Source organism: Loxodonta africana, chromosome 14 (assembly GCF_030014295.1).
Source record: "Loxodonta africana isolate mLoxAfr1 chromosome 14, mLoxAfr1.hap2, whole genome shotgun sequence".
NCBI classification, from domain to species: domain Eukaryota; kingdom Metazoa; phylum Chordata; class Mammalia; order Proboscidea; family Elephantidae; genus Loxodonta; species Loxodonta africana.
In genome coordinates, this window is record NC_087355.1 from 30,668,769 (window position 1) to 30,694,725 (window position 25,957).

The 25,957-nt window shown below is 39.7% G+C and overlaps 1 protein-coding gene across 1 annotated transcript in view; it reads left to right on the forward strand.

Annotated features, from left to right (window-relative positions):
* The first annotated feature begins 218 nt into the window (after window positions 1-218).
* Window positions 219-25,957, forward strand: part of STMN2 (stathmin 2) — a 56,773-nt gene continuing 31,034 nt past the window's right edge. Inside the window, exon 1 of the mRNA XM_010588365.2 lies at window positions 219-294. Coding sequence (XP_010586667.2) covers window positions 276-294 — 19 coding nt within the window. The 5' untranslated portion in view covers window positions 219-275. The remainder of the gene's footprint in view (window positions 295-25,957) is intronic.

The following is a 25,957-nucleotide window of genomic DNA, read 5'->3' on the forward strand; positions in this document are numbered from 1 at the left end:
TGCATTCTGGTACTTTGTACTCTAGCACCATTGGCCGATCAATATTTAATGCTTGGAGATTCTGACTCTGCGGGAGTCATGTCAGGGGACCTTGGGAGCCAATCTGCTTGAGCTTCTGCGTGATAATTATTCATGGGCTCCTGCCTCTTGCTCTTTCTCTCACACGGTCCCACTCTGCAGACTCAGTGCCTTATTCAGTCTTCTCTCTCGCTCTCTCCGCTGCTGTAGCCGGACCCTGCGCCTTCTCCGCCGCTCGGCATCTGCACATCCCTACAATGGCTAAAACAGCAATGGGTAAGGCATCGCGCTTCGTTCTCCTACGGCTTGCCCTGGAGCCCACCTCTCACGTTCTTTCTAAGCTTAGAAGGCTTTCGGAGATATTTTATAAAGAAAAAAAGCGTTCATAGTAACACAGGAGCCAGGAAGGAGGGAAGCAGCTCTGGGGGTGGTGGGAGGGCAAAAAGGGGGTCCCTGGAAATTTAAAGCGAAGAATTTTCTTTAAAAGGTAGAAGCAGGTAAGTTGCCTTCCCCAGTGTAGGGGATTTGTTCTGTGTCCATATTTAAAATTAGGGTTCAGTCGTGGGGGGAGGGGGTGATCTTAATTGTTTGTCTTAAATGGGGTTAAGGGACATTTTGAAAAGTGCTTTGTAACGTCCTTTATTTCTTCTCTAGTTTAAAAAATGGGGAAGAAGGTTGGGGGGATAGGGAGGAAGGAAGAAGAATGCAAAGTCAAAGCGGTCCCATTCAGGCTGTTGGAAAGATGGGTGGAGACGAGTGAAGAGGGGGAGAACGGGGCAAATTTTATCTTATTGTCTCGTTGGAGAAAACGCTAGTCCTGGGGCGCGGTGCAGGGGGCGGGGGGCGCCGCGCCTTTGTTTTAGGGAGAGGGAGGGGAAGGAGGGAGGAAGTAGGGGAGGGCGTGGAGGGCGCGGGTGGGCAGCTGCAGGGGCGGGGAGGCGCGCAGTGGGAGGGGTAATGGGTCCTCGGTTTCGAAGGCGCTGGGGTGGGGTTTCTTTGTGTGCGGACGGGCGGTCCCGGGGGGGTGGGGGGAGGAGGCACCTGCAGCACTAGGCGCAGAATGCGGGCTGCCCCACCCTTTGCGGAGCCGCGCCATGGCCCTCCCCCCATCCCCACCCCCCGCAGCTAGGTGCAGCATCTTCAGCCGAGAGGGGGCCGGGCGGGGAGCGGTGCTCGACACCCAGTAGCCCAGCCCTGCGGGGACGACGGCGCCACACCCCATGCTCCTGACTTCTCGCTGTGGCTTCCGAGAAGGATCCGACCACTGCCCTCGCCCTCCCTCGCAGCCCCATTGTTCCTTTTTGGGGGAGGGGGGAAAGTAGGTTAACATTTTTCTTTCAGAACACATTACATGGTGATTAGACATAGACGCATATAAAGGCTTCTTTGAACTCGTACGATGGTTTTGGGGAAACGCTTCTGGAACTTAGATACAAATTAATTATAAAGACAAAGATAGGTAAACGTAATATAAAGCAAAAGAGGTCAACTTAAGTTGAGCCACATGAAATTTCGGTTTTGGAGGTCAGAAAGGGCCAAATAGCGACAATTGCACAGTGAGACAGATAATGGAGACAAAACGAGATTCCGGGTCCAGGGTCTCCAGTCCCCAACCAGTCTGCGCCTCCAGCAGCCTGGAAGGCTCGCTCTGGGCGGCTCCGCCCTGCCCCACCCCGCCCTCCTCGCGGAGCTGTAAAACTTGGCATGGGAGGGGGCTAGGACAGGGCTGTGAAGAGGTTTTGGGGTCCTGGAGCCCTATTTTTTCCAGCCCTGTGCCTGGAAGCGCCCGGGCACCCTTCGGTGTGCGCAGACCGTGCGTTGCTCTCAGTCCCTGCACCGAGCCCCTCCCAGCCAAGTGGGCGGCTCTGCAGAAAGGCTGGCTGGAGCCCCACCCAGGCACACAAAGGCGCGGCCCCCACCCACTCGGCCGCGAGATGGTAGAGGTGACCCTTTCTCCGAGGCGCTGGGAGGGCCTCCCATCCACCGCCCGCGGAGCTCGAAGCCTTTCCCCGCCTCCCCCTCCCTCCCCGCGAAGCCTAGGACGCTCTATTCTCGGATTCCTGGGGATGGAGACCCCGCTGATGGTCTCCCTAGTAAAAAACTCTTTCTGCTAGAGCGGGGCGCGGCTGGGCCCCACCCCTTCCCAGATGAGGCCCAAACTCTGCAGCCGCCGCCCGGGTATCGGCGCACGTGGCGGGCAGGCGTGTGGAGCGCGGCCAACCCTGCAGTGCCCCGCGTCGCGCACTGCGCTCCCCTCCCCGCAGCCAGGCGCTCGCCCCTTGGGGGTGCAGCCTGGGGGACCGGTTTCTGCGCAGTGTCCTGAGCTACCCCCCATTTCCCACAATTCGCGGTTTACCCGCCTGTACAAGACGGTTCTGAGAATGGGGCTGGGGCGCGATCTCACTCCGGGCTCTGCACCCTCACGGAGAGATTTTTGCTGCAGCAGGGCAGCTACAAACTCCTCGTCACCATCATCATCAGTATTATTATTTCAAACCATTATTATTGCATTACTCGGTGACCTTACTTGTTCTTACCAAAAAGGAACGTTGAATGCGTTTGGTTAAGGATTAAGCCTTGGTGCAGTCACCTTTCTGTCTCCTACCCCCTTCCCCAGAAAGGAATTCTCTCAGGTTGTGCATTTTACATTATAAAACAAATACATTTTGGGTTCCTGTTGGGATTGTGTATGGTCATGTGGGTGGGATATATGTGCAGGGGCTTGCTAAGGGCAGGGTATACGTGCCGATGATTGGTGGACAGTTCTCCGCAGAGAATTGTTTGTGGCTGCAGTGGGTGAAAATACGCAAATCCATTACTGAGATTTTGTGATTTCCAGCATATATTCCATAAAGTTCTATCTTAAAATATAAATATAGGTTATGCACAAAATTAGAACTGTGTTTTCAAGGCTGTTCTTCCAACTGCTGATCCTTGTTAAGGTCTCAATTGTGCAGAGAAACACTGATCGTGAAATGGTAGCCACCATCGCGTTCACAAAAATCCCAACCAAAACATGACAAAGACAAGGATCCTTTCTGCCACAAATAAGCTGCATTTGTAAATCATGAAAAGAAGCACAACTTCTGCCATACTAAAATAATAGATTTTAAAAATCATGCTAGGTACAAAGTATAAGCAATTAATCATTTGGGAGGATACTTTTTTCTTGATTCCTTAAACAGTTATTGTATTCAGCACGATTGTACTAGTTGCATATAATATTTCCCATTATCTTCTTTAATGAACTGGGCACCTCTAAGTGGATAGAGAAGTAACTAGAAGTGAAAATGCTGAGAATTGGGGCAGGATTTCAGGATGAACGGAATGAGAAACAGCGGTAACTTACCAATTAATCTCATGTGTTTAGTTCATACCAGGTGAGTAAATGAGTCTGTAATAAGCATTATGGGACTCACTATAGGCAGTTGCAGGTAACTAGTAGATGGTATAAATTAATACACCTGGTAGTGTTCATCTATGCATGTTAAAATTTCCTGAAGGTAGGTTTGTTTTTTATGACAAGATTGGATGGTTTGTGATACTAAAATCAAGAATTTTATTTAATGAACAAAATTCAGAGTGTATTTGTGGTATGAGTTACAGATATATGTGGCAATTATTTTAAGGGAGGGGACATTTTTATTACAGCAATTAACTCTGCTTTACTTATTAATATTCTTAGCAGAATTTTCTTTGTTACATTTTAAAAAAGTTTTAATTACTTTCAGTTGTTTCAAATTTTTAAATTACTAATGGGTAGGTTGCGGAACAATTTTAAATTACTAATGGGTAGGTTGCGGAACAAGCATTTGACCATTTACCCCATTGTGACTTCCATCAAATAGCTCATTCTCAGCACTAAAAATCCCGCAGCAGGCTGTATTTCACTCAGATTCAGGGAGTGATCTCCCAGAGTGCTATGAAGAAGATCCACACAAGAAAATAGTTTCCCTGCCAATAATTAAGGATCAGAAAAGTTTCTTATATTTGAGTAGTTCATAGAAGCTAACAAGCAGGATTTTTAAGTTAAATTTTTATGTACAATTAAAATAATAGATGAACCAATTACGTATTTGAGGATTTTTGTCACTGATAAATCCATACCATTTGAAGGAAGGGTCCTGATTTATCACCCACCACTGTTTTTGGGCTCCCAGTCATTCAAGACTTAACTGTATGCCCTCACGCCACCCCACTAGGTAGACGGCTCACACAAGACTGAGTAGAATTGGTCTCGGAGCAGGTGAGACCTCACAACACAAACCTGGGCGTGGCCACCCAAGCGGCTGTCTAACAGTTCCTTCTTGGGTCTCGGAAAAAGAAAGCTATTCTCTTGTCACCAGATCTGTGGCCTTGAATGAAAACTGCGAGAAACTTGCCAAGACAAAAAGTGAATACGAAATTAGCCAGTGACCCAGATGTTTCCAGAGCATCCTGGTTCTTCAAATTGGAAAACCTTGGAGTGTGCATTAATGTTTCACCCCACTAGAGGGCAATCAAGTTCTCTAAAGAAGTGCATGATTATTCTAGACCTACTTCCGAATGTTAGCTACTTTTAAAAAATTTTTTTATCTAGAACATTCCATTGCTTTTTCAATACGTTAGTGTCATGCTTTACCCTAGTTGACTAAAAGGGCTTGAGCAACTTTTCAAGGAGGCAAGACAAAATGAGTGATTTTCATAATCCGGAAGTAGGTTTAGGTCCTGATTAATCATTTCCTTATTATTATTTTTTTTATTATTTTACTTTCTAGTTTAATTGCATTGTTATGATATTAACCATTTATGTTATTTTTTGGTTTTATAGTGGATAAATGGTAGAAAATGGTCGGTACTAATAGCAAAATTACATAGGGACAAAATGTTTAACATTTAAAGGAATAAATTAAATGAATTGTTTGCTTTCTCATTTTTTTATTATTTGCCTAGCGCTGGAGACACACCTGAAAGTCAGAATCCTTGCCCTTAGGGAGCTTGCAGGCTGGTAGGTAAAACAGGTGGACACATTGTGGTGCTGAGGAGGGGTACCAAAAACTAGCTGTTACTATTTTTTCCAACAATCTACGTTTATTTTTCTTTTCCATTCAAAGGACACTTTTCCAGCCAAATTCAGTGTGATTTCAACTTGGACAATTGAATCTAATTTTTACCAGCTTTCAACATTGAGCATTTCCTTGTAATAGTTTTAGTAGTTTAGTAGGAAATCGGGTTTATTTTTAATGAAAAAGAAACATAAGCATAGACTAATTTTTAGGATTATCAAAATGGATTTTTTTCATGTTCGCTTTGGCAGGGTAATTTCTTCTTTGTTATATTTCATGTGACTTTAATCCATTGTAAAATATTTAATTGTCATATTACGGTGTCGCTCAAACTTTAATGTGCATATGAATCACCTCAGATTTTCATTAAAATGCAAATTCTGAGGGCTGGGCTGAAGCAGGATATTCCAAAGCTGCGTTGCTTCTGCTGACCACCAAACCTATCAAGTACGGAAATAGAAAACTGTAATACCTGTGTATCTCTAATAATAAGATCTAGCATTATGTCTTAATGTTTTTAATTCCATGGCGATCTTTACATACTATTTCATTTCCAAACTCATATACTTAGGGATTTTATTCTTCTGGGAGTGATGTGTTCTGTGCCACCACACTTTGTTAATGGCATTTTTAAAAATATATTCATATTGCAAGACTCGGCAGAAGACCTTTGAGCATGATATGAAAATGAGAATTTGGCTCTGTGTGTGTAAGAAGAAATGAATATGGTTAGTTGAGAAGAATGATAAATCAGTAATGCTTGCCTACTGTTGTTTACAAAACAATGTGCAGAACGAGGAGTTCAGCCCAGAACCAGAACCATTGAGATGTGGGGTAATGTGCAAAGGAATTAAAACGAGGTTTGAGCAGACTGAAGTTGTCTCTTTGTATACCCAATACCTATTTTATTTATTTTTTTGTCTCTTTATATACCCAGTTATATACCCCAACTATTCTAATGCAGCATTTCTTTCTGGATACCAAATGAGAAAAATACTAAGAATTTATTGAATATGGCTGTATACTGAAGAACAAATTACATATGTAATTTTCTTACTTGAGCCAATAAAGGACCTTGATACTAACTTTCTAAGAAACTCAGCCTAGGGGAAAAAAATGGGTCTTTAAGAAATATCATCAAAGATATCAAATGTCAGTCCTCTCACGGTGCTTCTTGTGGGTGGCTAACGGTTTCTGGAAGTGCTGTCCTGCAGAAATGATACTCTACGTAAAATATTTCAAATTAGAAATACAGCATCTTCCAAAGAGGGTACTAAAGCGTGGTGCCAAATAAAACTGATGAAGGGTATACAGTTACTCAGCATGAAGTTGAATTAAGCCTTAAGGTTATCCATTCCTTTGGTGGTGGTGGTGGTTTTTAACTGTTCATTTCAGGGTCTCTCAGAAACTGGGAAAGTTTCATTTTTGCAATTCCTAGTACATTTTTTAAAAAAGGAGCCATTTCAGAAGTGCTGTATGTTTTAAACATTAAATACTAGCAGTCAGTCACGACTTCACATATAACCTCATTTGAAGGTAATCAAAATCTAAATTTGAAGACTGAGCCAAAAAGTATTCCTGACTGATCCTTTAATAAGTAATTCTACTGGGTTGTTCTTCCTTTCAAGAATCATGTTTCTGGCAGAGACACAAATTTCAGGCTCTCTGTAAGAAGTGATTTTTATTTACTGATTTAACTCTTTTAACTCTTACACAGCACATATAACATGCTAAGCACTGTTCTAAACACTTTGCATATATTAACTATTTTAATCATCCAACAGTCCTAAAAGGTAGGTACTATTACAGGTAAGGAAACTGAGGCACTGTGAGGTAAAGTGACTTGCCCAAGGTCACACAGTTAATCAGATCTAGAATTTTGACCCAGACCATCTGACTCCAAAATCTGTGCCCTTAAGGAGTGGTTGCTGCTCGTTTGTCTGCTTTCAACCCACTGTGGATGTCTTTCCAATGATAACGCCATTTTGTTTAACAGGCCTGAGATGGTCTAGCCCTTTCTGAGCTCCAACTGAAACGTTGAAGAGGAAGTAGCTTCAAATTGATGAGTAGTTTTCATCACTGTCCTGGGGCTTATTAAAATGTTGTGATAAAGCTTTGGGGGTAAAGAGACCTTGGGGTTTCTAAGGTATGGAACACTTGGCTGACACCTCAGCTAAGAACACAGCAGTGACTCCTAGTGTGGACACACTATGATGACTAGCTCTGGGGACAAAATATGTTGACTTAATCTCATCAGCCTCATCCTGCCTAGTGTACTTCAAAATGGATCTTTAACTCCTTCCATAGACTCTAGATACTTAATGTTTTATTTGAAGAAATAAGCTTAGCGTAAAAGGAATACAGCAGCCCAGACATCCACACTTAATACAACTATGGAGTATTACTTTACGATTTTCTTCATCGTCTTACCTCCAAAGCAGGCAGGCAAGCAAGAGAGGTCTGTGGGAAGTCTCCAAATCCCCTGTGAAACATTTTTAATTATCTTTTAATAAAGGAATCGGGCCCTGTCATTTGTCAAGGAGACATTTGCAGTAGTAAAATCTGTGTTTATATAACCCATTTTTATTAGTCACGATTAAAGATAACATTTAGTGTACATTTGTTCTCACAAAACACTTTTATGTGAACATAAAGGTTAATTAATGCATTTCAGCAATCATTTTGCTAGTCATCTGGAAATACAGCTTCTCTAGGAATCGTACTTGTGGGAAGAAGCCACACATGATACTATCAGACTATCACGAAAATATTTTAAGTTTTTGAACATTTGTGATTTTATTGACCTCCAGATTAAAATATTGAATGCTTTGAAAACTTTATAGGTTCCAGATTTTTTTATGAAAAGAAATAGTGGATTACATTGCTCAAAAAGCATGTTAAAAGTAATTTATTTTTATAGAGCAAGGATATTGTCTGCAACTGACTTTTTTTTGTTGTTGTTAATATTGTAAAGCACTGCCTTCATGAATTGCTTACTTAGCAGTAGCTCTCCTGGAATAATTGTACTTTGGATGTCAGAATGTGTACATTATCCATTAGTACAAGTACTTAGTATAACAATAGATTCTTAGTAATGTGAACTGTCAAGCTTTCAGTTTTATGTCTTTACATTAGGATAAAAAGAATGAAATTTATCTAAACCTAGTACCACAAATACTTTTACAAGGGAGCTTTTTAATGTTTAAATTAAAATTTTATTGGCATTCTGTTCCCTCTTTTGGAAGATTTTGTTCCTATGAACTGCAGCCATAAAGTTTAATTTCTACTCAATAAAACTGCTCACAGTAAACCTCATTAATAACAGTGTTCCAGTTTGGGCTTCCTAGTGGGTAACCCACACAACTGTGCTTAGTTTACCTTATACTGACTGTTGCAAAACTGGGATCAGAAAATCCCATCAAAATGTCACTTGTTATCTCTTCCAGACTCCAACAAGAAGGGCCCCTAGCCACCTCAGGCAGTTGAACAAGAAACAAGGAGAGTTACTGCAGCCTCCCTTGAAACTTTGCTTCAGAACATTGCTATCTTTGGTCTTTTTTATTCCCAACACAAATATCTATTGGTGTTATTTAAGTCATATAGCTTGATCGGAGAGATACCAGTTAGCATCCTCATGATAATTGTTTAAACACAAGAAAAATACCAAAGTTAATTCTTTGTAAATCACGTCTTCTGATGCCTGGGTCACATAATCCAGCACTTCTGTCACTTTAAAATTACAGACCTTTTCATTTTACTTAAGATCTACTTTTTCCTTTTGTGGTTAAAAAAAAAACAGGCAGACAGACATAATAGACTGAAAAATGTTCAGAAGGAAAATATTATGACCTATCTATATGGGATGATCATGGTATACTAGTTCCTCTATTTAAAAATGAATAAATTCAAACTCAGAGGATTTACTGGTTGGAGTTCCTGTGGTAAACCTCAGAGCAAGGGCTGGAACACAGCTCAGCACCCACTTCACTGTCTTTATTTACAATAAAGAGTTTCCTCACAGAGGGTAATCAGACATGGGCAAAAGAGGAAACCCACACAGTGGGCATATTTGCCTTCACTTAAAATTCATTAATAGTTAACGTCATTAAAGTAAAACAGATAACTGAGCACCAATGGTGCTCCTAACCGTATGTGAGGAATTGTTGTGAGAATATAAATAAACACAGTACTCACCCTTGGAAAATTTAGTCTCTCAAAGGAAACAAGACCCTGTAAGTAGGGAAAACGTGAATAGCAGTAATGGTAATGTACAAGTATAACTAGAATCTTCCCAATTTTAAGAGCTTTATGCTACTCTCTAATGTTACAAGATGATGAATGAAGATATGCTAAGACCATAAGTACCGAGATACCCCAAAAGCATATAAAACATGAGTAACTAACCCTTATCATCAACCATTCCAGCCAGGGCATCCTTTAGTAAAAATGCTTCTCAGACTTTACTGACCATCGGCAGCATTTGGGGAACTACTGATTCTGCATTTATTACAGGTCCCCAGGTAGCACTGATGTTGCTGGTCCAGAATTACACTTGGAGTAAACCTAAAATGAATTACCAGCTAAAAATACTAACCCCCTTCCCTGACTCCCCTAGATGGACAATGAAATAGTATATGAAAAAATAATCATTTTAAGCAAACACTTAAATTGTTACACTTCATGAATTTCTACATCTCATAACAAACCCACTAGAAATTACTTGGAACTATGGAAATGACCACTACTTAATAATTCTTTTTGGTAGAGAGAGAGCCAATATCTTTATAACATAGCTGCCAATACAGTATATATTTAAGACAACTAAATCCATTTTGGGTAGTGCCAGAATTTAATAGTCAAGCATTTTATCTAGGTCGAAACACAGTAGTCAAGAAGGATAATTAAAGTGAAAGAACATTTCCTTTGTGTATATTTCTCATCTCATGTTTCCCTCTCATATTTCATACCTCCTCTTTGAATTCATATATAAGTTCAATCAGAGTGAGCCTGTCTACCCAGTAAGGCGTATCAACATAAGATGTCACATCCAATAGAAACGAAAACTCATTCTAGAAACACTAAATTATGAAAGTTGTTATTGAGATCTCTTGGAGAGGCAGGAAAGGGAAATTGTATCACAAAATACACACGAGTCTCTTCCTTAAAGTCTTATTAACCCAATAATAATTGTCTCTCAATTCACCCTGCCCGGTACAATCTCACTCTCCCCCTTCCATTTTCAACAGCTCCTTTAGATCTTTAAGGGATAACTCCAGGTACTTTCTTATGTGGATCAATTTAGCCTTTCCCTCCACATCAGTTCCTAAATAAGCACGGCAAAGACACTAGAGACAAATAGTGGAATCAGAATATTCCTTAGATGACTCTAATTGAGAAAAGAATATGAATACTTAGGGTTTAGTATTTTTCTCCCAGTCATATTTGAAAGCAACACCTTTTCAATCCATAGTGTTTCAGGTACTAATCAATAATTTTTTAAAAATCTGTAACATGTTGGCAGAGTGTAATTATTAGAGTAAGGTACCTTGAGAAATCAAATTAGCATTCATTTGACATCTGACTAAAAAGGCTTAAGGGAGGATAATTCATTACCCACATAAAAAAGCGTTCTGGGCATTCTGTTTTGCCTCCAAAATATCGATTTGTATAAACACATGGTACATAAACTGGGAATTATATTTATGACACAACTGCAGATATATTAATAGAAATATGTGCTTACAAGTACAGTTATAGCCCTTTTTCCAATTATATACGGTTGGTGATTATCACAATCTGCATATAAAAGTACTCAATATATTTTGACGTTGATAAGCCATAAAATACAGATGATAGGCTATACTCCTCTTTTCTCACAAATACAGAATAATGACAGGAGTTTTATATGAAAGCAAAAAAACAGTTCAAATTCCTACAAGCTCATACTCTATTTTAATGGGTGGCAGAGCTTAGCTTTGAAGAAAACGTAGCTATTTCTCTTACTTAAAAAAGAACAGTGAGCTGCTGAAATGCCTAGCTGAAACACAAAGGCAGAGATTAAGGAATTGCATCTCCTGTCAGCCAAAGATTCCGTTAAAAAAAAAAAAAAGTTTAGTAGTAGGAACAACTGAAATTCAGTATTTTTTAAAAAAAAATGTTTTTTTCTAAGAGCCAATATTGAAGAAATACAGAATTACTGAATTTCATCTGCTGAATTTTTTTCTTTTTCATGAAATTGACGTGGGGAAAAAAAACACTTTTGTACACAATTGCAGTCTGTATTGGTTAAGGTCACTAGGTGTACCGTTTGTGCTCAGCGGCTAATCTAAGGGTTGGCTGTTCGAACCCTCCCAGTATTACTGGAGAAGAAAAAGCCTGGCAATCTGCTTCTGTTAAGATTACAGCCCCGAACACCCTATGGAACAGTTCTACTGTATAACGCAAGGGGTCGCCATGAGTCAGAATTAACAACAACAACACAGCTGCGGTCTGTACTGGTTATGAATGGCAGCAGATAGTATTACAGCTTACTCAAGAAATGAAGAAAAATGTAACTTGGGAGAAAACACTGAACTTTGTGTCCTGCTTGGGTAGCTGAAAAGAATTTAAGAATTTCAAAGGGAAGATGGCACTCCTGACAAATAACAAATAGCCAAGAAGTTATTTTATCCAGAAGACTATGTTTTATCACTTTTGGTGAACTGTAGAAGTGAATGGTGAATACACAGGGTTAGGATAGTCAGCCGAGAAGTCCAAGTGGACTTCTCAGAACGACTTCTGAGAGGGCATGTAATTACAGTCGTACCATTAACTGTGAGACAAGTAGTAGCAGGCTTTCAAAATCAACCTCGAATCTACCTTCCCTTGATCTTTCCCTCCTGGGAACGCTTACAGATTTATTGTATAACAGTAAGTGTGGCAAATAACCAGATACTGTCTTGTGGCAACTTTGTTATCATCTTCCCTTGTCATTTATTGTTCACCTATATGTGTCAGCTAGGTACAAGTCGAGTGCCCCTGTGCACTTTTTCCCATTCACACATTGCTCAGGAAAGAGCCAGGTTTCAAATCTAGCACACTCGCCACTGTACTCCAGCTTCCATATCTTAAGCTATTTGTATATTTTGTCTGGTATGGACATTTTTGTGTCTTATACCTAACTATCCTGTGGGCTTTTGAACCAGAAACATGTTCCACTTACTTTATCCTCCTCACAGCACCTACATGTACAGCAATATGCTATTGGCTAACATGTATTGAGCACTTAAACACTGCCAGGATTGGCGACTGTGCCAAACAAACTTCTTGCAAGTATTATTATCATCCCCATTTTTACAGATGAGAAAGGGAGGGAGGTGAGGTCACATGGAGCCAGTAAGTGGCAGGGCTAGGCTTTGAAACAAGTCAGTCTGATTCCAGAGCCCACTTGGCTAACCACTGCACACACAGTCTTCCTTGGACATGGGGCTATGGTTGTGTTTAATGATTGGATGAGAATAAGGGCAAAGAGAAGCAGGTAGAATGATAGAAAACAAGTTCCATAATGCTTTGCTGTAGCCAAGCTTTTTAAAATTTCAAAAGGTCACCCAAAGAAAAAAGATCAATTTGGAGAAGATTAATTTCTAACGGTATCAGTATAACACTTCAGTTTTTCAATGCATTATCTAATTCAGTCCTTATAACAATATCCTATCCTCATTTTGTGTTTAAATAAACTCATGTTCAGAATGCTTAGTGAACTGTCTTAAGGTTTGAATAGGTCCTGAGCCAGTGTCCATATTCTTCCATTTGTTATACCATGTTCCAACATTTACTCACATCTAGTCATTCATTATTGGGACCAAAGAAAAAAGCAGTAGAACATTCGAACCAGTGCAGAGGAAACAGCCAGCTGTCTCCTCTTTCTCCTCATAGAGTTCATTACCTGCTGTCATCTTATCCATCTTGTGAAGGATAGAGGCGGGAGGGTTTTCTTCCATTTTGCTTAGGAACCAAGCAATTACAGTTGCACCACTAACTAGTACAAGTTTCAAACTATCAACAAACCTACAGCTAGGAGATAAGGGCTAAGTAAGAGAAGCAAGCCACTTCAAAACACACAGAAATACCAATCTGCAGCACAAAATAAGGGTAGTAGTGGAGGGAAGATCAGAACTCAATCTGGCTCCAACATCTGTGCTCCTAACCACCACCCCACACTTAGTCTTAATGGGGAAGCCAGCTGGGCCACAAAAGGAGAGCAGGAATCATATGCAGCTAATAGACAGCCCCCCCTGCCCAACCCTCGATAAATAAACCGTATAAGCATTTACGGAACACTTGTAAACCAATAAGCTTTTATAGAACACCTGCTAACTGCTGCACACAATCCTACATGCTGGGAAAAGCACAAAAATATATGTATAAGACATCACCCCTGGCCCCAAAACTTAAAAGTAGCAAGAAACAGCTAGTAGAAAACGGTAGAGGAATCAGGGCTAACCTATGTGAAATAAGTCAGGAAAATGACTGTGTCCTTGAAGAAGAAACTCAGAGCCCCTTGTGATGGGAAGAAACCACTAAGTTTGATTCACTTCTGGTTTTAGGGAGGTACGAGCCCAGCCCTATGAGACTGCATAACTCACAACCGTTGGAGACACTGCTTAATCATGACCACAGCCCAGTGCAAAGCTCCTCTCCTGCCCTACCTGTTAGTATTTGTCACTGTGGAAGATGTCAGCAATATTCTAAACCATAGGTCCATTATCCAGACAGAATAAGTCTAAAGAAAATAGAGAACATAAAAGAGAGCAAACGTTGTGCCTTCACGCATTACCGAGTTGTGCTTTTCTAAATATCAGCAACTTATTGTGCCAAATTCCAATTCATATTTATTTCTATTGAATTTTTGCCTTCCATTTTTTATTGGGCCTGTTTCTGAACAAGTTGTGTACTGCCTAAAATAAAACTCAAAGGTTATTCCAATCTCACTTAGCCAGTTATACCAGCATGTACTCATTCTCACATCTTCACTGGGTACCAGGAATTCAAAGGGAGTTCCAGATGGCATCCAAAAAGCTTGTATTTTATGCATCACTTACTCTGCCTAAAAAAAAAAAAAAAAAAAGATTTAAAGCCACAAGTAGATTTTATATGTAGTATATGGAAGCATGGAATTTGCCCTGATAATTTGACTTTCAAGACATGAGTTGCTTTGAGAAACATTTGTAATATTTTTAAAAATACGCCTACAATGTAAATACTACGAAATACCAACATTCAGAAAGAGGAAAAAATTTGCATAGCAGACATGAAAAGGAAATTTTCATTTTCTTTAAAATACGATGTCATAAAATAATTTCATTAGATGAAGGTAGGTAAAGAAAACCCTCACTGACAAAAACAGTGCCCTTAGGGCCAATTGATAAAGACGAACCTGTATGCAGTGGGCAAGATACTCCATTTAAAGACAAAATTTGCTATATTTTTAGCATCATAGAATCCCAAAGCTTGGAGAGACCTTTTATAGATGAGAATAGAGACCCAGAGAGGTTAAGTAACTTGCTCAAGGTCTTAAAAAAAAATCCAAGGTTCTTAAAAGACTCCGTCGTTTGCTGTGGAATCATCTCCAACTCATGACGACCTTATGTCCATACAACAGAAGGAAGCATCGCCAGGTCCTGTGCCATCTTCGTGATCCTTGGTATGTCTGAGTCCATTGTTGTAGCTACTGTGTTGGTCCCTCTCACTGAGGGCTCCCCTCGTTTTCACTGACCCTTTACCGAACATCATGAACTCTTCTAGTGATCTTTCCCAATGACATGTCCAAAGTAATCAAGTCAAAGTCTCACCATCCTAAGGAGCATTTGGGTTGTATGTATTTCTTCTAAAACTGATTCGTTCCTTCTTTTGGCAGCTCATGGTACATTCAGTACTCTTTGCCATTTAATCCAATCAGCATCTGATACTTTCATATCTGTAAAATGGATTAATTCAGATTTGTTCTACTATCCAAGAGCATAGCATCACTTGAAAGAGTCTCAACACATTCTATAACTATGTAAAGTAAAAAGAAAATGACATTTTTCTTGAAAATTCTGTAACTGGAGGAATTCTGAAAATAAGAGTACACATATATTGGAGCCCTGGTAGTGCAGTGGTCAAAAGGTCAGCAGTTCGAATCTACCAGCCACTCATTAGAAACCATATGGGGCAGTTCTACTCTGTCATATAGGCTCACTATGAGTCAGAATAGACTCAGCAACAAAGGGTTTGATTTTTAGTTTGTTCACATATATTGCATCAGTCATAAGAAGCAGCAAAAAGTATCACACTTCTGGATGCATTCACAGTGCAGAGGAATTTGCTTCCCAAGAGTGACTAAAACATATGACCCCCTTTGAAAGACAAGTATTTGGGCTGTCCCAAGTGCTCTGGAAGAGAGATCGAAGGTTTCAGTGATCTCAGAAAAAGAAAAAAAATCACTGACATAATACAAAATTTTTTTTTTTATTGTCCAACATCAAAAATGTGCAAGCAGATTTAGAAGAAGGAGCAAGAGTCAAATATCAAAGAAAGATATTGATTTTTTGAAAGAGCTTACCATCGCCTTCCGTTCTATTGGACAACACGTCCTGCTCGACCACACCGTGACTAAGGGACAACACTCCAAGTCTGGTGCTAACAGGTTGTACTTGATTTCTAGATAGCCAGGAGGCCACTGGGAAAAGGGCACCAATAACCGAACATGGATTGCTCCGAAGACATCACGTCCTTCTGATCAGAGGCTGAACACGTTAGCAGATGAAAAGTAGCTTTTGTTACTTACGAGAATCAGACAGCATATAACCAGGAAAGTTCCATCACAAGCAGTCCTCCCTCGAAAGCTGTCTGGGCAGAGATGAAAACTCTTCCTTGTACACCTGACTTTGTGCCATGGGCGAGGGGTTTCAATGTGGGGCCCTAGCTACTGGTGGCCTCCCTTGGCCAGGTAGGTCCACTTAGGTGGACTGTAAGCTCAGGCTGTGTGTGCCCCACCTGGACCATAGCTAAGGAGACTCAGAAAACTTCCTCTTCCGGCTATTTTATACCCCCCGCTTAAGTGACCAATTGTATCTTCTTTTTAACCCTGCTAATATTTTTTTTAATAAAACATCAGGTCGAGGAGCTGGGGTGGGGGGCAGGTTCTGAGGCCTTAAAGATGCCATGGGGGAGAGGAACCAAGAAAAGGGTTTACTCCTCACACATTCATTCACTCCCTTCCCACTTACTTTACCTCTCTCTGCCGCCACCACCACCTACCACCCTCAAAGAGAAGGAGGCCTTTAGAGAGAGGAAGTTTATTAGGTCTGATTTCTTCATGTATAAAATGAGAATATCATTAGATGATTTCTACTGTTCTTTCCGGATCTAAGATGCAATGGCTGATAATGATTCTAATTGCATGAGACAAACTAATTAATAATCTAAGCATATCTGTACTCACCAAACTTACTGAACTTAAAGTAACTCTTGATAAATAGGGCTAACCAATCCAAGTCAATCAGGTCTCAGAAAAGGGAAAAAACAAAAATACAATGAACAAAACAAACCAGCCCTTCACAATGTACTTCCTCAAATCATGAACTTAACAGAAATTCTTAATTTTATTTATTTTATATATAAATTATACATGTATTATTTATATATAAATTATGTAATTTATGAAATATATAACTTAAGTATGTTACAAGGAAATATGCAGCTATTTTTGAAATCTTTCCAGTTTTTCTGTTCTGTGTACTTGCTTATTTCAGGTAAATCAGACCCTATTTTCAGTTGCTCTGTTTTATTTAGACACTTGCTCCATTACAACAAAAGGCAAAATGACCTTTCGGCATAGAAAGAACAGCAACTTAACAAAATTAGTTTAGTCATAGCATAAGCGTGCAGATCTCTGTGCCTCCCAAAATGACCATTTCTTAGAGGAACTTTTATTTCAGAATAGCCAGAGAAACAAAAAAGCATGTGGAAAAAAAAAATGAAGATTTAGAGAATTTATCCTTTTAGTGACAGTGCAAAATGGATTGCAGAATGCAGAGGCTTTGGTGGTCTTACTGACTTGCTTTGTGTGTGACTTTATGCTTCTTGCAGAAAATTATACTAAGTAAGGTTCTAGTATACGGTTTGGTCCATCTTAGAAAATGAGTCTTGACATGGCAAAGCTTGAGGAAGTATGATTTGAATTCCAAAACAAAAAAGCGATTTTTAGTGGCATATCTCGGTTGACCTGAAGGATTTCTTTCACCCTATTTGGCTGCCTTTAAATGAGCGCTGAGGATAATTAACACTGTGAGTGCCATAGTAAGATGCTTCACACTCTTTTCGAAGGCTCCATCACTCTCACCTACTCCTAACGTTACTCAAAAATAAAATCACAACAATCTTTTTTTTTTTTTAATACCAGGTGATTCTAAACCTTGACAGTATGTTTATTTCCTGTTTTAAAATATATATATGTATTTTTTTTTTCTCATTCTATTCGCTTTGACACAGAGTAACCTTAAGACATGCTACTTAAGCGTGATTAGCAAAGTCACAGGGCTTGTTTTCATCCAGGGAAAGAAGTGACTTGCCTGATTAATTTGTTCACTGCACCAGTTACATAAGCATTCCATACGCAGGTTTTAAATGACTGACCAAAAGAAAATGCTGATAGATATGAATGGCAGACCCAACTTTTAGGGTGCAATCAAGTAAATTGCATACCGTGCGTTTTACAAAGTTTAGTTGAATGAGCCCCTGGAATTCTCAGATTTTGCGGGAGCAAGCAAAATGCAGGCTCGCACATAAGACTTTTGTGGCTTTTGCCTGAAATAATTGTCACCTATTAATTATTTATACACATTATATCCCCTAAGAAAACATTTTAGAGAGACCTCTATAAGTAACAATGTGTACGTTACTAAAATAAGGATTCTGTTCAGTGGAACCTTGATAAATATTTGGCAATAACACCAAGTTAAAATACTTTGTTTATTCAATATTGATATTTATGACTACTAAAGTCCCTGGGTGGCACAGACAGCTTGTGCTCAACTACGAACCAAAAGGCTGGTGGTTCAAACTTACCCACAGGCTCTGTGGAAGAAAGACCTGGTGACCTGCTTCCGTAAAAGATTGCAGCCAAGGAAACACTATGGAGCTCGGTTCTACTCCGTAACACCTGGGGTTGCCATGAGTCTGAAGTGAATCAATGGCAATAGGTTTGGGTTTTTTTTTTTTTTTTTGCATAAAAGATAGGGATTTTATAAGATACACTGAGAACTAATACAAGGATATGGCACTCTTCAAATGCACAGAAACTTCACACAATTCCAAGGAAGTAGAAGTTTAGCTGCAAACTCTTCGAAGAAACACGCATGGAACTTTTAACAAATTTCCAGATTGGTAGAAGAATTAAATCAGGATATTAACTAATGGGGTTTGTGGCACAATTTGTAACAGGATCCTGCTTGATTTGATTCTGTTTCTTCTCAAGGTTCTATGTAAATTAGCATATTCCATCACCTGAAGGCAGTCACCCCCATCTCAAGGTGGTATGTAGGATTTCATTTAAGTTAATTAAGTCTGTAGCCTCAGTATGCAAACCACTGGTCAATTCTAGGGGAAAAATCAACTGGCCAGTTAACTGACATAAAGTAATTTGAGTCTTACATAATATTTTTTTTACTTTGCACTTGTGAGAAAAGCTTTGCATTTTCCATTTCTGAAAATTCCTGCTTTCTCTAATCCACCTTGCATGTAGTCTTATATCACTTTCTTCAACCCCTGAATTGAATTCATATGAAATAGAAGCAAGGCCTTATTTTCAAGAGAAATGCTACACATTATGACAAAGTCAGCAAGGAAACCAGCGTCCTTATCGTTGACCAAAATATTTGTGGTTCTAGAAATTGATTCCACAAATGGAATGGATTTTGCTGAATTAAGAATGGATACAAAATATCTTTCTACCCACCAGCAAAAAATTTAAAAGTAACGGCGAAAGGTTTAAATACCTTCAGTGCCGCATTCAGCCATTTGAGAGACACCGTAGGGGCAGTGCCATGGGAACCTCAAATGGCAGCTGCATCCCTGCTCAGGGCACTGTAGGGGAGGGAAGAGGAGGGCCGTTGCTATGTGAGAACATTACACAGCCAGATGAACAGAGTCGGTTTTTTCACTCTGCCTGTCTGACTTAGGAGGCCATGGGTGGTGCAGACAGTTAAGCACTCAACTACTTGCCGAAAGGTTGGCAGTTCAAACCCACCCAGAGGTGCCTTGGAAGAAAGGCCTGGCGATTTACTTCTGAAAGATCACAGCCATGAAAACCTTATGCAGCACAGTTCTACTCTGCAGCACATGTGGTTGCCATGAGTCAGGATCGATTTGAAGGCGACTGGTAACTGGTTGTCTCATTTAAGTCCCAACCAACCTAACTGTCATCTCAGGTTTATTTGGGGTCTTAAAATCTCTCGGTACCCAGATGTAAGCTTGGTAATAATATCTTGAAATATAAACCGAATAAAGTGCTTCGATTATTCCTGTTATCCACAGTGTAGTTTAGTCTCCATAAAGAACTAAAAAAAAATTTTATAAGAGCCAAAGAAAAAAAGGACAAGACCCTGCATGATATAGTGAAACGCTCATTAAACTCAGCAGGAGCTGTAGCTGGAATCCAGAGTCAGGTGAGGTCCCAGGTTGGAACAATTTACTGCTCTCATTATGATTTTGATCACAAAGACTAATTCATGTCATCTCATTTCCTTTTCTTGTCACAATTGCTGTGCCAAGAATGGAGGATTGAAGTTTAAGAGCCTCATATGTTTCTCTACTGCTCTGACCTTTTTAAATGCCCCTTTATTTGATTTGGTGTCTATTCCTGCAGAAAAAGTATGCTACTTTGGCTGGTCAAAATATTAATCTTTCAAAGCTTAGGAGACCATAATTGTGGTGGGGAAGTTGGGCAGAATAAATGTAGACTGAATCCATTTCTGTACTAAGCCAATTAGCATTACATCATCAGGAAAGAAATATCTAGAACATTACCTCATATCAGTGATCTTCTCAGATGTTAAAATAGATCTTTAAAAATGAGTTATTTATTTTTCTCCTATTTTTATAACTTATTTTTGTTGTTTTTGATGGAACACACAGCAGAACATACCCCATTCAACAATTTCTACATGTATAATTTGGTAACATTCTTCAAGGTGTGCAACCTTTCTCGCCCTCGTTTTCTGAGTTTTTCCTCCCCCATTCACATAAACTCCTTGCCCCCTAAGTTTCCTGTCTAATCTTCTGGAATGCTGTTGTCAGTTTGATCCCAGATAGATCGTAAAAGAGCACAATGCTCAAGGCAAACCTTCTTAAATGTTGAGTCTTCAATGACGCCACTCACACTGATGGTTGTTCCCACAAAAGCCAAGTGAAGTAGAAAATTGAAAAATGTTAAATCATTAATTTCTTTAATTATTTGAATCTTTCAAAAATAATGGAGTATATTATGAATAATGTACATTATTTTCTGTTAAAACACAATAGGTACAAAATTAAGATGCGTTTGAAAAATACAAGCAATGGGCTCAGAGTTTATATTGTATTTTTATAAGAATGGGAGAAATATCCAAGTGTCTATATTTTACCAAGTAAACAAAATCTCTGTACTGTTTTAATCTTTCCAAAGACCTAATCTATTAAGTTTCTAGTACACATTGTGTTATTCTCCTCAATCATTCTGTGTTCCTCAGAGGGGGGAAAAAACTTGCCAGGTGTTTGCACACAAACTACACCATACGGGAAAAAGAAAAGTAGAATAAATTCAGGTAACTGCCTGCCAAAATGTGATTCCTGAAATATCCAAATAGCTGATGCGAAAGCATTTTTTCCCTAAAATGTATAATTACCATAATTCCATTTGCCTACTTAATTGTGATATGAATGTGCAAGAATATTTTTAGTCATATGATACACTCAGAGTTGCTGAGGGTTCTAACCATCTCTGTACCAATGTTTATTACCCAAGTATAATCCGTATATATCAAAAAAGTACACTTCTACAAACCTCTGTAATTATCTATAGACACAGTCAGTGACTCACACGTGAGAATTACAGAACAAATACCAAAGAAAAATTGGAAAAGAAAAAGCTTCCGACTCTTTAAAAATCAGTGAAACAGTATGTCGACCGCGATGGTGAGTATAAAATGCCTGAGCAAATTATTAGGGAAATGAACGTCATTAAGAGTCAAGACAGATCTACATTCAAAATTAAACTCCACACTTTATGATCCATTGAACCTTCAGCATGTTACTCAACCTTTCTGAGTCTTTTTTGTTCATCTGACAAGTGGAACTAATTATAGTACCTTTCTCTTAGCATTGTTGAGAGGATTAAATAAGAAAACACATGCAAATGGTTTAGCACTGTGCCTGGTGCACTGATTATTGTCAAAAAAAAAAATGGTAACTGTTACCATTATTCATAGTTCTTTGTAATCATTTCGAAGAATGGAAGAAAACAATTAGTGTTTGTCTTAGGCTGGGTTCTCTACAGCAAAATCACCGAGATGTGTGTATGTATATATATGTATGTAATATATATATATATGTAGAGAGAGATTGATTTCAAAGAAATGGCTCATGCAGTTGTAGAGACTGTTAAGTCCCAAATCCATGGGTCAAGCATCAGGTTGGCGGCTTCTCCGGACTCGTGGTGGCAAGGGCTGATGAACACAAAATCTGCAGGTCGGATGGTAGGCTGCTGGCTCATGTCCCAACACCCAGAGGTCAGAGGATGATGAGTCAGATACAGGATTGAGAGAGGGCAAGTTTTGCCAGAGCATCCTTATATATTGGATGTGGACCACACCCCCAAAGAAACTCCCCTTTTAACTGACTGGCTGCTCACAACAGATCACAAAATGGAGGGTGATTACATAATATTTGCCAAACCACTGAGAACCATGGCCTAGCCAAATTGACACATAACCTTAACCATCACAGAGTTCATACATCATTAGGTTAAGTGGATACTGCTGTAAAATCATTATGCTTTTTGTGGGTTGGATTTCAAATGAATTCGCTAGGGAAATGGAAACACTAAGAGTTAATAGCAAATGCAACCAACAATGAAAATTATTATATGAAATTACTTATCACCTCCCACATCCTTACAAACATCCATACATCTCTGCTTGATGCTGGGATATAGAGAAAAGATTAATATATGCTGTTTCCCAAAAACCAATGAGGAAACTATCAGCAATTCAAATCATGGGTATTAACAGTGAGACCTTATTAGCATGTTTTTCACAGACCTCGCATTTGCCTGGGTTTTTCTTTATTGCTTATAAGAAAATACCAACTTGTTTGTATTTCTGGACCCTCAACCCACACCACATTTTCTGCAAATCCAGCCCATCCTACTAGACTCAGCTTTAGTGACGCTTCCTCTGCAAAACTTCCCTTGACCCCCCCATCCACCAGGATCTCTTATTCTCTGCTGTCTGCACTCTTGTGGACTCTGTTGGTGTGCTCAACACCTTGGCCCCAACATGCAGTCATTATTTCCTATCAATTCTTCTCTCATAAGGTCTCTTGCATCTTCCATTTCTTTTTCCTTTGCACTCCCATTTTCCTAAGCCATGCCACATCACCTCCTGAACTTTATACAGTTGTATCTTTAGTGTGTCTCCTGTGACATGTCTTTCCTGCATAAAATGGGCAGATAAATCTTTCTATGAAAAGGCTTTTATCAGGTAACTCCCCTTTTCAGATTGTTCAGTGGCTCCCTATTGCTAAGGATGATCATAATGTCTAAATTTTTGAGAGTGAAAGGGGATGTTATTAATAGGTATAACTGCAGGCAAACAATACCACCTCTGTGCTACACAGTCTCTCACAGAATTAGTCCTAAGGGTGAATGAATTCAAAAGTGAACTCTCAAGCCTAAAATTTTGTTTAAGTTTACCTGTTTAAAATTCATGATACTCTGACGTTCTAGTACATAATACATCTATCTTTGCTTTAACATAAACGTTCTTAAATCACAAACCTTTCACAGGAGCAAAGATTAAAAATGTCTTACCCAAAATCTTGTAGAAAAGTTGATTCCCAGGAAGATTTACTATCGGGACATGACTCCTGGAAACCCCACTTGAGTTGTCCTCTACAAAACTGCTGGCTCCTGGTGTGCGAGAACACCATCTACATAGACCATGAAGTGAATGATGTCCCCTGGAGTTGAGTGATCATTCCATATGGGAACTCACTGACCAACCCATAAAAGCCTTCCATAGTCTATTCGGAACTCCGTTTCCTTGTCAACAACAATAATATACCTCTCCCCTCTTCCTTGATTTCCTCAACACTGTGAGTCAGAATCAACTCAATGACAACAGTTTGGTTTTGGTTTTTTGGTTATCCAGTCCATTCGCTCTGGCTGCCAGATAAAATATGAAACACCTGGTTAAATTTGAATTTGTGATAAACAACGAATAAATCTGAGTATAAACATGTTCCATGCAATATTTAGATCCCATTTTAACTGGGTGTCCTGTATTTTTATTTGCTAAATCTGGCTACCTTATCTCTGAAGCCATTCCTCACCTGTGGGTCCCCTCCTCCACACTTCAGGGCTTTGGGGTTCTTTTGAACTAGTACAAGTCATCTCTGCTCCCATTTGACGCTTACCTTATTTTGAATCTGTTTTTATCCATCTTTGTACCCTATATTCTACCACCCTGACTTGAAAACTCCTTGAGGACAGGGACATTCTTATATCTCTTTGTAATTCAATAATGCCTCTCAGACTCCTGCCTATAGGTGGTGATCATATATACTTAACTGAGAAATTGATTTAAAATCAATGAGCAAGACAGTTAACTATTGAGCAGTTGCTTTCTGTTCAGTACAAAACTATGCTGTGAATTATAAATGATTGCGATGTAATAGAACTTCTGGTTTAGCTAACAAAAATTGTACATCAAAAAGCCAGTATCGAATGACCCTAAACAGTGTATAGTCAAGTCCAAGATTGTATAGTACAGCCCACTAAGGATTAAGACACAGCCTGGTAACCCTCAGAGAGGGAAGCACTGAGGAGGTGGAACCTGAATTGGTGATCAAATTTTGGGAAGATTTAGGTGGAAGGAGAGAATCGGGGAGGGCAGTGTTGCTTGAAGGAAAGTTTGGACAACAGCACCAAGTAGAGAGGAAGCTCTTCACATGAGAGTACGCCTTTGCTAGAGGGAAATAAGCAGGATTCGCTCGTGGCTGTGATTGCACTTGGTTGTAAAGAGCTACTTAGGATTCAGAGCAATTACGTCCATGAGAAGCTACACAGTGGCTGTTTCCCGGTGGGGTCGTGCCATGTCGAGTCATAGTCCTTGATGAAGAAGGTAACCAAAGAAGGATTCTGTTAAAGAAATCACCCACCGAGGTACCTGGGTTTTGTCCCCAGATGACCTAGGAGAGGAAAAAAGCAAACATTTTTTATCAGTTATGGTTACATGTTGCACACAGGACCCTAAATATGTTGGTCCGTGATGATCTTTGTTCCTCCATTTCTCTATTAAAAACAAGCAAACCTGTTGCTGTCGAATTGATTCCGACTCTACTAGCTTGCTGAAAATCACTAAATTTTATGTCTAAGAAACCGAGGACAGATGTTGAAGAGGAGCCCCCTCAGTGGAGAGTCATGGTGGTCTACAACTTTACTATTACTTTATGAGGTGGGATTCTTTTATGTTATTGGCCCTCCCTCATAAAAGGAGCCCTGGTGGCACAGTGGTTAAGTGCTTGGCTGCCAACCAAAAGGATGCCAGTTCAAACCTCCCAGTGGCTCCACAGGTAAAAGATGTGGCAGTCTGCTTCCGTAAAGATGTTCAACCTTGGAAACCTTATGGGGCAGTTCTACTCTGTCCTATAGGGTCGCTATCAAGTCAGAAATGACTTGATGGCAATGGGTTTTTTTGTTTTTTGTTGTTATTTTTGGCTCCCTAATAAAATTGGTGTGTTTATTGTATGCTTCAAATTTGTGCTTAATTTTGCAATTTATTCTGGATACCATACAGCATTCTCTTACAAAAAAGGATTATTCTTAGCTGCCTTAGAGTCGGCCCGAACTAATGGCAACCGATGCACGATAGAACAGACTGTTGTGAGCCATAGGGTTTTCATTGGCTGATTTTTCAGAAATAGATCCTACTCTGTCTTAATCTGAAAGCACCGCTGAAACCCGGTCAGCATCATAGCAACACGCAGATCTCCACTGACAGATGGGTGATAGCTGCTCATGAGGTACGTTGGCCAGGAATCAATCCAAGGTCTCCCGCATGGAAGGCGAGAACCGTCAAGGGCCCAACAGCCAACAAAACCATGCTGTTGTTGTTTTCAGTCAGTTCATGAAAAAAAATGTATTAAACCACCAAATGTTTCTATCCTCTGACAGAAATTGTGATTCACACTAAACAGCCCTGTAAAGATCTGCTTGGGCCTTTATAAGTGACATAATTTCATTAATTAATTGAATAAAACAAACAAGACAAATAAATATGGCTTTGGCCTTCTAAAATTCCAAAGGCATTGAATAACAGCTCAGAATGGGTATTGCCTGGTACCAGGCAAAATGTTATTTTGCTTATTTTAGGGAAATATGTTAAATAGGGAGAAAAATTCCTTTAGCAGTGCCTAGGGCAGTTCGAATCCACCAAGTGGGGCTGCAGAAGAAAGGACTGTGATCTACTTCCTTAAGATTCCAGCCATAGAAAACCTTATGGAGTGCAGTTCCCCTCTTCAGTTCACGGCACATGGGATCACCATGAGGCTCAATTGCAGCAGGTTTGGTTTCTTGGTTTGTGGAAGTGTTAGGTTGAGCTATATTGCCATTGACA